General features: G+C 34.2%; 1 protein-coding gene across 2 annotated transcripts; it reads left to right on the top strand.

Annotated features, from left to right (window-relative positions):
• Positions 1–1,992: 1,992 nt before the first annotated feature.
• On the top strand, positions 1,993–14,338 carry LOC123543157 (uncharacterized). 2 transcript variants are annotated; one of them, XM_045329248.2, is made up of 7 exons: positions 1,993–2,101; positions 4,479–4,615; positions 5,707–5,757; positions 8,372–8,483; positions 9,751–9,902; positions 10,600–10,780; positions 11,388–14,338. In XM_045329248.2, the coding sequence occupies exons 1-7, from the start codon at positions 2,083–2,085 to the stop codon at positions 11,414–11,416; spliced, it is 681 nt and encodes a 226-aa protein (XP_045185183.2). In that variant the 5' UTR covers positions 1,993–2,082; the 3' UTR covers positions 11,417–14,338. The 2 variants fall into 2 exon arrangements, with proteins under 2 accessions (XP_045185183.2, XP_045185182.2); XM_045329247.2 differs by having other exon boundaries at positions 2,037–2,101; positions 4,476–4,615.
• The last annotated feature ends 66 nt before the right edge of the window (positions 14,339–14,404 follow it).

The raw sequence follows: 14,404 nt of genomic DNA, 5'->3' as shown, positions 1-14,404 counted from the left end.
TTTCTACTCTATTGTGTAATTGCAAGGGAAGTAAACTAATAGATATCTCTGCTTTACAGTACTAGCCCAAAGCAAGAGTTGACATTCTTTGCGGATCACAATTTTGAATTAAATATTAAAATTTCTGTTATTGATATTAGCAAAACTATCATACATTGCATATTTGTGAAATCATTTTTGTTAATTTCAAGGACTTGGAAATCAATTTTTAGACTTTATTTAATGTATTTCTATCAATGAAAATGTTAGGGTCTATCTCTATATCTAAAGAGCACTGCTTTCTTTCGCTAGAAGGCATACAGACACTAAAAAGAAAAATGGCGCGAAAAAAATGGTAGTCGCATAATGTCGGATACAAATAGTCCTCAGTTTTTTTGCTTTATAGAGCTATTTTCCTTATTTTCTTTGCAATTTTTTTGCTAAAATCACATGACAGATCTATGCTTGACATGTAGGTAGCATTTTCATAATGAAATAACAACATTACAATTTTTTTCATGGAAACGTAGATCATACACCACCAGTATAATTTGGGGTCTCATTTTTTAGCTGATTTTGCAGTTTGTGTGTTTGACTGAAATTATTTTTCTTGCATCAAACATGACCCCCCCACTTTTCTTTTGATTTTTAGTTAGTACTGACAATATTCTTCAAGAAAATGTAGGTTACAGAAATTTAAAATGGGTCCTGATGTGTGCTGCGGTCATTGGAATTAGGTCAATTTTATATAGAATAAAGAACAACAACTATTTAGTGTGTTATAACATATAAGATGACATTGGTAAAAATTGAAATCTGGCCAGATGATGGTGGAAATTGGCTACTTTGATAAGAATTTGATAGAAAATGACAAATTTATTGCAATTTTGTTGAAAATGAGGATAAAACCCAAAAATATCACATTTTCACTGTTTTGAGTGTATTTTTTTTTTCAAAAACTGCATATTTATAGCCTACTGATTGCTATTTTCTGGCCATCAGAGGTATAAGTGAACATATTTAATAGTTTAAATGTGTAATTTGCATGTACATCAGAGCAGAAAATGTCAAAACAGGGCAAAACAAGGCTGCATTTAGGGTAACTGCTTCAAAATTATGTCGCGACAGCTATTTTTGACAAAATCTGATGCTTTGTCTTATGGTACTGAAAATGCCGTAAAAACTTGGAAACTGTTGATATCAAGCTAAAACCTCGAATTCTTTCATGCATCTGGGTTTCTTGAACATTTCAAATGAAACTGGCACAGTGTCAGAGAAAAAAGTTTTTCTTATAGGCATATATTCATACGGCAATACACAAGGAACCTTCAATGATGCACAGATAGCACATATTTTCGTTTCTCTAAAGAATACATTTGATAACTTTATAAAACTTTGTCAGAATCTAAATCTGTATGAAATATTATTATTGTACAATGTAGCTTAAATCTTGATTTATGTAACGATTGCTTTGTCAGTAGATGAAATCATATAAATCTCTTTAAACACTAAAAATGTCACTTTTTTACGTGATCCCCATGACACTTGGTAATGTTTTTATAATTGACTGTTAAATATGTAGGACAGATTTGAAATTGGCGCATTTGGAGAAACAATTCGGTTCATTTTGTCAACTTATCGAACATAAACCAAGATATAAAAGTTTGTGTCTATCATATGTGATCCAAATTAGAAACTAAGGTGTTTTGGGTAAGAATTTAGTAAGGTGACAAATGCTTAGCCTATAGACAATCTTGTTTAAAATCAATTTATAAATAAAATGACAGCCGTATTAATAAAGATATAATCAACAAGAATACACAATTAAGTCTTGTTTAGACTAATTGCTATCTCAGGCGCTTTGTTCATGTGGAGTGCGTTTTCTTCGAAATTACGTTTTCTAATGGATTCCTTCTTTTTTCTGAAGACATATTTTTGTTTTTAAATTCTTCGGTTGTGTATTTCATAGTTTCAATTTTAATTACTCACTGACAGATAAAGTTGTAGATTACTGCTGTCCTACATTTTCAAGATCTAAAGCCTTATCTACGATAAAACTTGATTTGAAACACATTAAATATTACGTTGCCTAAAACGAAGACAATGAAAACTTCTGTCGGAAGTAAGTAAGATCTTTAAAAAATTATAGTTTTTCTTGCATGGAAAATTTATTGTTTTTCACCTAAAATTATCTGCAGATCGTTGTAGTTCATTATATTTGACCTGGCGGGGCGGAGTTAATCTCTGACATACATGTATGCAAATAATGGCAATCTCAAAAAACGAGCAAAATAGGTAGAGCAATATATTTCCTTAATTCGGAGGTCTTCAGTAACCAACGCCTAAAATTCAGCGCTACATTGATTATATGTACTGCATACCCTGCAAAATAATGTAGAGGACCGTCGCGAAAAAAAATTCTACCATAATATAACCAGGGTTACACATTTCCCCCTTTTGATAAATGGTTCCTAACATTTCAAACTTTATATATATAACAAGTGAACCTTATTACCGTGATAGATCTAAAATAATTAGTATTAATGCAATGTGCCCGCCCGCTTAGCTCAGTAGGTACGAGCGTTGGTCTACGGATAACGGGGTCATGAGTTCGGTCCTCGGGCGAGGCGTATGTTCTCCGTGACTATTTGATAAACGACATTGTGTCTGCAATCATTAGTCCTCCACCTCTGATTCATGTGGGGAAGTTGGCAGCTACTTGCGGAGAACAGGTTTGTACTGGTACAGAATCCAGGAACACTGGTTAGGTTAACTGCCCGCCGTTACGATTGAAATACTATCGAAAAAACGGCGTTAAATCCAAAACAAACAAACAAACAAATATTAATCAATGCAAACTATCTACACTGAATGTTGTGAAAATTATTTCACAATCATGAAATAAATATATATAAACAAACAAAATAAATTCCAAGTGCACTGCATAGTTATTAGTAATAACTATATCCCATGAAAATCAACGAAAAAGACAAACCTTATAACTTATTACGATATCGCTTTTGTTGAAATTAACATATGCATAATAACAACATATTATTCTAACCGTTAAAGAGTTAAATGAACTGTTATGAAAGATATTGCCAAACTCTTGACCGACATCAATGTTAGTTCTGGTAACTTAATTCCAGTATGACTTTTATTATCATCGGAACGTTTTGGAGAAATAGAATGGGATATATATTCAACAACACTGCTTTGGCTTAAAATGTTGTCTTTCCCACAGTTGTAAATATTCACTTAATAATCAAAGTTATGAGATTCAAAAATGCTTATTATTTAATTTGCCATAACTAAGAATTTTTCTGAGCTGCCCATAGCAGCCTGTTAACTTTTACCTGGCTAAATCTATATAATGGTCTAGCCCATCATTCAAATTAGGCAATACCATTTATTTATTCTAAGGTATGTTCACTGAATATTTACTGGCTGCATCACGATTAGTGCAGACCATGGATGTACAGGCTGTTCTTGGTCTGCTCTGGTCGCTGAAATAGAATCACTTGCCGGCAGCAGGCACACTGTTAGAACACATTCATGTATACTTTCATTGTAACTGGGTTAAAACTAGCAATTACACCGTAAAAGCAATGTGATAGTATTGATGATATATCTGACATTTTGCTCACTTTGGCGAAAAACAATTATGATTTAGAAAAAAATATTAACGATTTAGCGTACATTTATGGCATATATTATTTTAGCTCACCTGTCACATAGTGACAAGGTGAACTTTTATGATCACCTTCGTCCATCGTCCGTCGTTAGGCCGTCCGTCCGTGCGTCCGTCAGCAATTTCTTGTTTTAAGTACAAATCGCTGTAAACGTTTAAACAAGAACTTGAGAAAAGAAAATTGTACAATTAGAGAATAATTATATTACGCAAGTGTCTTTCAGCAATTATAACGTTGAGAGCGCTACGATGATTGCTTAAGCATTGTATTATATAAATAGGACCTTAGTTTCGCTATTCAGTAATTGCCTTTATTGTTAAGTTTAAATATTTGTCTAGTATATTTGTTTTTAATATTTATGCCAACATTACATGATCTTAATGACATGATAAATTTTTGTTATTACCTTGGAGCGCAGAGGGTCTTCTATTATATAGATATAGTAGTTACTGATCATTCCGAAAGTGACTTTATCATTCATTTCGAGGCATCTATCATCTATTCTTTAATTTCAGATAAGATCAGCTGCCAACATACAGTATTTTATATGTTGATATATGTATAAATAACATCTGTGTCTAGTCTTACTTTTCACATTGTGATCATGGACATCAAATCGAGCTGAACAGTTAGAACTTTTGCTTAGGTGATTCGAAAGGTCTTTTAAATTTGTAAAAAAGTAAAAAAAGATCGAAAAGAATTATGCTTGTTTCTTTAACGCATTTGTTGTAATAATTGTAAAATATCAATAGTCGAATTAGATATTGCTTAATTTGAAACACTGTCCAATTAATCTATTGTAAGCAGTTATAGCTACTAAATCTGTTTTGCTCCTGCTGCATTTATACCTGATCGGCACCAATGCACTGCGATGCTATGAATGTCAGGACGTCATTCAAATACGGGACTGTCGGCGGATAGTGGAATGTGATCTAGGACAAAAAGTAAGTAGTAATTTGCAGTGTGGGACATTGTTTGTTGCCTTTTTCTATCAAGACTATTTATACGATCTTGGTATAAATATGCATTAGTTCTTACGTAATGAATTGTTGATACATTACCTTTTGTACTAACATGTTACTGGTGCCGTGTCCAAGATTCACGCAAGGTAAACAATACTAGTAGAGATATATCAGACAACAACAGTAGAGTAATACTCTATTGGTATAAATCTAAGAAACTGTGATTATGACATTACAGTTCTTGTTTTCCTTTATAGAAAGAAAACTAAGACACTGCGATATCATAGAAAACTGTTTCCATAAAGGTAAATGCCTCAATCGCCGGTATGAATATAATGTAAAAATTTCCTACAGGCAGAATGTCTTCAAACTTTGTGTACTGACTGAGAATCAAGTTTAAAACGGAAATATGTATTAACACCATAAGAATCAAGGCTTCGTCTTGCATTATCTGCTCTTGAAAATCAGAAAATACCTAAAAATCAATTTTAAAGGGCCGATTATTCAAGATCGAGGCAATAGAAATGTGCATTTAAAATTCAATTTCTCTTTCAGACTTCAATTGAAGTCAGTAAACTAAGTTTACAGAAATTCGGTCCATGGGAAAGACTTGGACTTTGCTGTATCATTTTATTATGTTTAAAGGACATTTGCAATAGTCTCTTCATTGACATTGAGGAAATTTCTTACAGAAAGAATGTTTGCTTGAAACATTTTTTGCTGACAGTGAATCTAATAAAAAACAGAAAAATAAGAAATAAAAAACCATAGAAACCCAGCGTTGGTCATGAGTGATCTGCCCTTGAAAGTTCGAGAATAATTAAATAAACAACTTACAAGGGCAGATAATTTAAGATATAGCCTACGTATCTATGATTTTTTGATGCATTTTTTCACTTTGAATTTGATTCTCAGCCAGTACACAAAGTTTAAAGAAATCATGCTTATAGGAGAATTTTCAAACCATGCGAATAATAACATAAGATGTTTCCACGGAAGGATTTGTAGACTAAAATAAGATTCATATTTTGATTAATATTATCTAAACGTTATTTTGCTATATTTGTTTTCAGTGTTTTTACAGCAAGAAAAAAACAATTGAGCTTAGCTGCATGAGGGAAGTAGTAAGTAAATTCATTTAATGGTTTCTTTTTGATATTTTGTTGCATTTGTTACCATATTCACTGTTATAAAGTCCTTAATATGTATATTAGAGCCAGTCAGTGAAAGAAAAATATAATGAAATATTTTTAATTTTGTGAAGCTCGCCCAGTATAAGCTCTATTGTGTAATTAATAATTTCTGAACTTTTAGGGCAATAAAATCCATTAAGTATTATTTTATGAAAGAGTTCTGTTGTAATTTGTGCTTGGGACGTGACTATGGTTGCATGTGCCATAAGCTCTTATGAACAGACTTAATCAAACAGAGTATGCTGTTTTCTAACTTAGCTGTCCTATGTCCTTTCAAATGATCCTTTTACAGGTTTGACTCAATTTGTGTTATAGCTAATGAAATTGCATGAAATTGCTTTGGTTATTTGTTCAATATAAGACTCCGTACTTTAACATCTGTAACTATCAGGAATCCCTCCCTGACAATCGTAAGCAGTAATAATATTAAGCATACATAAACGGAATTTATGAGCTACCTGCTGACTAAAGGTTCCTAATTAGAAATCTAGAATACTCATCAAACATAAGCAAGTAATTCCTAAACTTATCGTATGGTGAAGGTGTTTTATCGTTATGACTTCTAATAGCAAGGCCGCAGATTTACCTGCACATACCTTATTCTAATAACACAGTGACCATACATTTTAAGAAAAAAAAATGTCTAGTAAGTAAGTTGAATTACAGGAATCATTTGATGACGCGAGACAAGCTTTAAAGATAAAATAAGATTGAGATTTATGTATCAAATATAGTGTCACTCGATTGAAAGAGCTATCTTTTTCACTTATGAGACATCAAAAACAAAAACCCTGATAAACTCGCTTGTGACCTCACGATTAGATTACTGCAATGCTCTTATGTACGGCGTGCCAAAATCAACAACGAGCAAACTGCAAAATGTCCAAAACACAGCTGCACGTCTTATTACGAAAACAACCCGTTTTGAACATATAACACCAATCCTTAAAGATCTTCACTGGCTTCAAATACAAGATAGAATCAAACATAAAGTTCTCATTCAAACATTCAAGGCCTTGCATGGACAGTCGCCGGTGTATATGAGAGACTTACTGGAGGTGTACGTGCCAACTAGAAATCTGAGGTCAGCAAGTGCAGCAACAACCCTTGTGCCACAAAAAAGTTGACTGGTTACCTACGGGGATAGAAGTTTCAGGGTTGCCGCCGCAAAACTATGGAACTTTCTCCCTGACAATCTCAGAAAAGATTCATCACTTATTTCATTCAAAAGAGCTCTCAAAACGCACCTTTTCAAAATGTTCTACAACACATAGATACCAACTGTGACTGTTTCTACCCATAATAAATATGCCATTGTTATTTTTGTAATACAGAACTACGGCAAGTCATTCGTCGCTGACGAAGATCTCTTAACTGTACAATTCGTCATGTAATTAACTAAATTGACAATCCAGCTTTTATTTCATCATGTCACATTTTAAGGGTTATGACGTTCTATGTGTGTGTTTTTTCGCAAGACTTGAGTTTCACTTGAAGTGTGTGGTATTTCTATCTAATACAGTACATGATGGCACCATTTACCGGGAGGTTGAACCACTATATGTAGCCCGTCTGGGTGTACCAGATGTTTAAAGCACTGGTATTGGCAATAGGGGTAAAACGACCTCAAGGGTGGGGGTGCGGTCATGGCTGTTTGTTACAATAAGGCTGTAAATATTATCATTGTTCATTTATGATATTGTTGTAATAACTATTACTTTTTATTATTATGTACAACGCCATTGAATATATCATTTATAAAAAAGGCGTTTAATCAAATTGTTCAGTTTCAGTTTTGTGATTACATATGTCATGTTTTGTTATTTTCCTACATATCTGCGATGTGTCACATGTTTAATTGTAAAGCGCCTTTGAACGTATTTTCCATATGAAAAGGACGCTCAACAAATCTGGTATAATAATAATAATAATCATTGTATTGTACGTATCTGCCTCCTGACTGCCAAGCACTCAACATGAAGGTAATTACATAACCATTCCGTCTAACTGGTCAAGAAACTTATCTCTTTGGAAGGGATCACAAGCTCTGCTTTCAGAAATCCTATCGATACTGATCGGTTCTGTGTATGACCCTTTCATGCTCCTTTTTCCCTGCTTATCTACATCTTTCTATTAGTAGTTTCGGCTTGAATCTTGTATACTGATATCATAAGATCTCTATACGCTCTACTAAATCCTAAAAATCTTTGTGTCCGGTAACATGTAAAAAAATAGCCTAGGATAGGTCCCTTGTAAAATGTTTTTGGAATGCTTTTTAATTCTGTGAGACTTTTCAGAGTTTTTTTTGTGTTAAAAAATACAATTATTGGTTTTATCCCCTTAGAGCATCGGGAAGTTGATTTTCTACCATCACTGACCATGTTTTTGTTAAAAAGTTGAAAATATCTCCAAGGCCGAAAAAACATGTTATGCAAAAAAGAATTTTAACACATAAAACCGTATGGACTTAAAATAGGCATAGTACCTTTTAACGTTAAGTAAAACCACTTGCAATGTTGTTACTGTTTTCTTTTTTTGTTGCCAGCAATGTAGGGCACTTGAGAAAATACTCGCTCTCGAAGGTCACAATCAAAATCAAATTGGTTGTTGCAGTCACTCGGATTTATGTAATGGCATAGACAATAGTTCACAAACAGGTAAGTACTGATTCTGATACGATACAACACAATAATGGCATTTAATTTCGTGGATTTCCGAAAGAGCATGGATATTGATTTATTAACAAGTCGGGAACTTGTACAATATAGTGATGATGGTTTATTTGTGCGAAATATTTCCATTGAATTAGTAAAAAGCGCCAGAAATCCTCAAAGAATCAAGCGTTCTTGTATTTAAATCATTGCGAGAGTGACCACCCCTTTCGTTTTCCCGCTTTTTCTTTGATTTAGCCTGGGAAACGAAACTCTACTGGAATTGTCAAGTTTGCTGGCATTTTCGATTCCTGAGAACTTCACGAGAACTTATTGCTCACTTTGCCTTCTTCTACCTGTATAGGGGACTATGAGACCGAGTGGTTAAGTTTACTTTCAATTACATATCCCTGACAGATGCTGGTTCGAGACTCACTTGGTACGCTGAACCCATGTGAGGAAACCATCCCATTCTACCCATCTGCCCACTCGTGTTGAACTTATGCCAGGAGAGACGCTTGAGTTTTTCTTCCCCCAATAATAACAGGAAAGTTGACCTATGACAGTGTTGATGTTACGTTAAATTTAACAAAATTAAATAACTTGGGATCATAGCGACATTTCATAATTATCGAATTTAATTCGGAAATAAAAAATAATGCCTTGTTTGTTTCATATTGATTGATATGAATTGTCGTCAACAACTGAGGTTTTGTGCATTCACAGAAAGTAAAATCAAAGTGATTTTATGATATTTTTTTCAAAAGTATTTCAGTTATATAACGACAGGCCAGTACTTACCAGTCCTCTGCAAGTAACTGCCAACTTCCTCATAAAATTTGGAGATTGAGGACGAATGATTTTAGACTTTAATTATTCACCAATGAGCACACACGCACCACCTGGGATCAAAATATTGCTTTAAAATATCATTTCTAATACATTTGAAATATAAATGAAATGTTTTCTCCACTTCGAAGGGCGGGAAATAGAGAACTATGTTAGGTTTGTTGATAAGACAACATGTGAATGTTTTGCGATTCACATGTAGACGTATTGCGAACATCACATAGAGGTTTAATAATAATAACAAAAAAAAATTCTTTCTGTGTTATTTGATTAGCTGATAATCATATTATAGATAAATTTTCAATGAACCTTTGTTTAGAAAATAAAAACTCCTGATTATCCCTTTAAGACTTTTCTTTGCTTGATCAGCGATACAATAATGTAACACAGTTTGCTAAACATTTAACTTTTCTTTCTACTATAGCTCATGTTCCTACTACAACTCATTCATGGACGACAACTCCGCTACCTAGAATCGTCATTAATGCCCCTGACAAAGCTGCATATAAAAGTATGGTTCAACTGTCATGTGTAACTATACCACCGGCAGAGAGATACTCTTGGACATTTAATGGAGTAAGACTAAGCTTCTTTGATTATTACTTTCGGCTTTATCCGTTCTGTTACGTGTTCTGTGTATGTAGTTTCGGAATACTTTGGTGTTAATTGAAAGCAATCTTCTCGTTGACGTATATTTCGTCCGAATAATGCCTGCCTAAAGAACGAAAAGAAGAATTCGTAATGACTCGGGAGTTGCCGATTGTCACTGAGGGTGCTTAATGCTGTGTCTTCTGTAACTTTGCCTTCTGTAAATACTTTTGGTACTTATGTTAATGTTTCGTTATGTTTTCTTGTTTACATGAACTGCTTTGTGCTTAAAATACCCCGCCTTATGTTACCAGGATTAATCTCCGGTGTTCTGTAACTTGATAAAATGATTGGGGTAAAGAGAAAGGAAAACAGCACAATCGGTTTAATTTTACATATAACTAAGGCGGTGCCCTACTGTCTTCCTGTTCTGTTTGATTCTTGTTACATGTGTTTCGCATTGTTTACGTTTAATTATTGACTAAACATATATTCGTGCACTGTTGTTATGGTTATGGTATTGCATAAAGAAGAAATGTAGGCCTAGTTAATCTTCCAATACCTCTAGTTTACACACTTAATCCGATTTCATCGAGGTCTAAAATGTTTTGGCAATATCAAGGTAATTATTTAACGTTTCAAATCTACTTTTTCCCCCTGTTTTTGAGTATATCGTTTGTTTCAGACTTCTACTTTGCCAGCTGGGGTGTCTGCTGTACAGTATACACCGAATCAGGGCGCTGTTGCAGGAACAGATGTTTTGACCATTGTCAAAATAGACGCCACATCTTTCGGAACTTACACATGCGCTGGGTCTATACATGGTCAAACGGTGCAATTCTCACATTTCATCAGTATAATGCCTGGTATGTTTATTTCATCTTTTTACTGTGTTGTAATGTGAACGTGACTATGTGGCGATTAAGTAATATATAGTAATATATCCGAATTTGGTATCAGGATTAAATAGATTAAACAGCTCCCAGTGAAGGAGAAGGTTAAAAACGTATAACTTCAGGTAATGGTCCTTTAATCACGATCGGCAATTTCCGTGTGGTTACGTAATCTCCGTATCATACTTCGACATTCTTCAGACGTTGATGTAAGTCAAACAAAGGCACGACTTTCTGTACCAACTTGGAAGTAGAATTCATATACGGAGAATATGTAATCAAGCGGAATGTGACGTTTGTCAAACTGAAAATGACGATCGTCACACGGAAAGTCTACTGGTCCGCTAAATTCAAACGAGATATTTTACACTGGAGTTAGTAAATTTATTTCCATCTTGTCTTTAAAAGAAACGTCCAGATATGTCTGATTTTGAAATATAACTTCACTGGCAGTAAACTAGACAATTTAAATCAGGTCTGCTTTACAGTTCATGCCAGGTCTTATAATAATATCTGTATACTTTGAGACTGTAAGGAACGTATAGAACAGTTTTAAGTACATACTCTTTTATGTTTTCAGGAACAATACCGGCTGTTTTGACAGGATAAGGTGCATTCTGACTATGATTATTATATCAATAAACTTTAGAATACCTATGTATACAATAGTTTTAATACTTCACCTAGCAACAACGTGATGTAACGCGCTTTGGGCAACGTAATATGGTGTCTGTGACACTTTTTTTGTTACTAGTTTGATTCATTTGTATTCGGTAAAAAAATGCATATGTATTTCATCATCTGACGGATATATTAATTTTGTATTTTCAAGTGAAATAAATCGAAGCTAATATAGCAAAATTAGCGAATAGCCCTTTAAAAGTTTAGTGCGTCAAGTAATGTATCTAATGTATCGAAAGATAATGTAGCACTATTTATCAAAAGCCAGCTTAAGGTTCTAAGGGCCAAACATGACTCTAACCGTATCTTTGTATATTTTAAATTTTACGGTCAACACTGGCAAATGTTTTTTTTTTAAAATGAAACAAAATTAAAGTATTGGACAACGTAGTTTCGTTTTAAGTGTTCAGTGTTATTTTGACGCTCCTTTGGGATCAAGAAATCTATTCTATATCTGAGTCGTGCCATGAGAAAACCAACGCAGACTGGTCTGGATCCATGCTGTTCGCTTTCAATGCCTATTGCAATTAGAGAAACCCTTAGCGAACAGCATGGATCCTGATCAAACTGCGCGGATGCGCAGGCTGGTCTGGGTCCACGCTGGTCGCTAAGCCACTCTGTTGGTTTTCTCATGACACGGCTCATCTATGTAATAGATTTTTACTAAATCCCGGTGACGAGGGCAAGAGAGGTGTTGCACTTACCGTTACTTCTAATCAAGGACTAAATTAAACCAAGCCTGGTATTGTTTGTTTGCTTTCTTTCTATGCTTCCAAAGGATCTTTTCACCGATGTTATTAAAACAGACCTAATGACTCACGTGTCAGTTCACGTGCAAATGTAATCATGGAATAATTTAAAAGGAATAAAGTGAATAAAAAATGATTATTTAATTTCTTGTACAATTTACATATATTACCGTGAACAGATTTTTCCTCGAAAAAACTTTAAGTTTCAATGTCTAGACAATCAATCTGCAAGAATGATTTTTATAAAAAGAGATCCATCGATACATGTGTATTAGCGGGTTAAAAGTAATTTGATGACTTTAAACAAAACTTGAACTTGAAAATACCCGAATCATCTTAAACTTAGGAACCAGTTTTTGTTCATTTGTTTCCTTAGACATCACTGGGCAAATTTGAAACAAAATTTAATATAAGAATGACACTGACGCCTGAATTTCATGTCGCGACGTAATTCAGTGTGTGTTGTTGCGCTATTTTTTTCTATCTAGTTCAGTATTGTCCATCCTATTCAGGCTATTGAACATATTTGTGATATTTACATAATATCTATACGTGTGGATGCGTATGTAATGAAATGTTTATTATCTTTGTATAGAGAAATATGCACTCGTTCTTCAGCGGAAGAAAGTCGCCCAATATTTCCCCTGAAGATCTCGACGTGCAGATTTCCAGATACATAGTAATAACCTATAATTATTATACTACGGAATCCTGTTTGGGCCACTTATAATGTCGCCGTCGCGTTTGTGGGGTCGACACACGACAACGCAAAGTAACATAGCGACATTACGAAGTGACACCCGACAATCGCAAACGACGGCGACAATCCCAAAACGACAATGTCGCGATATCCACGTTGAAATGTCGCCGTTCAAAAGCACGATATATCGCGATGTCCTTTCGCGTTGTCGTGTGTCGACCCTGCAAATATAAAACTTGCAGCCATATTTTAAATCAGCCCTTTTTTAAGGTTTAATTGACGGTCTTCATAGAATCTAGGTCAAATTTGAATCCCGATGTCTGTGCTCAAACACTGTCACTATGTAATATGATAGAAAATGTTGTAATATGATAGAAAATGTTGTCAACGTTGGAGTTGCATTATGCCCCACTGTGTGGTTAGCAAATTCTAGCATATATTTGAAATAGATTTTCAGAGGCGAAAGTCTAAGTCACTTGATCAAACGATAGAAACAAAACAACTTCTTAACATTCATGGAGTAACGCCTTATACTTGACCATAATGCATTTTTGTCAGCATTTCTTTCTAAAAAGCTATCTCTAGTTAGAAACTGGATTATTAAAAGACAAAAACTAAATCAATTCGTGGTTGAATAAAAATGGGAAACCACAGGTTGTCCACCTCGACATCAGCTGATCAAATGTTGCAGGCTCGGTTTGACTGAGGCTGTACGTGGACAGTAGTGAAAATGCAAACTACCGCCTACGCCCCTAGCCCGGGTTGAACAGAACTCAACATTTACACATGTTATAAGTACTAAATTATATCTTTTAGACATCCAAAGATGTATTCATTCGGCAGTACACATGGAAACTTCAATGATGCACAGATAGCAAACACTTTCATTTCTCCAAAGGACACATTTGATAACAGATCTTCATAAAACTTTGTCAGAATCCAAATCTGTATGAAATATTATTATTGTAGCTTGAATCTGGATTTATGTAACGATTGCTTTGTCAGTAGATGAAATCACATAAATCTCTTTAAACACTAAAAATGTTTCCTTTTTACGTGATCCTCATGACACTTGGTAATGTTTTTATATTTTACTGTTAAGTATGTAGGACAGATTTGAAATTGGCGCATTTGGAGAAACAATTCGGTTTATTTTGTCAAATTATCGAACATAAACCAAAAGTTTGTGTCTATCATATGTGATCCAAAATAGAAACTAAGCGGTTTTGGGTAAGAACTTAGTAAGGTGACAAATGCTTAGCCTATAGACAATCTTGTTTAAAATCAATTCATAAATAAAATGACAGCCGTATTAATAAAGATATAGTTAACAAGAATACACAATTAAGTCTTGTTTATAATAAACTAATTGCTATCCCAGGCGCTTTGTTCATGTGGAGTTCGTTTTCTTCGTAATTACATTTTCTAATGGATTCTGTCTTTTTTCTGAGGACATAATTTTTGAAC

Source organism: Mercenaria mercenaria, chromosome 19, assembly GCF_021730395.1.
Source record: "Mercenaria mercenaria strain notata chromosome 19, MADL_Memer_1, whole genome shotgun sequence".
In the NCBI taxonomy this organism is placed as follows: Eukaryota; Metazoa; Mollusca; class Bivalvia; order Venerida; family Veneridae; genus Mercenaria; species Mercenaria mercenaria.
The sequence above is the reverse complement of the archived record's forward strand: the minus strand, read 5'-3'. Positions and strand labels throughout refer to the sequence as shown.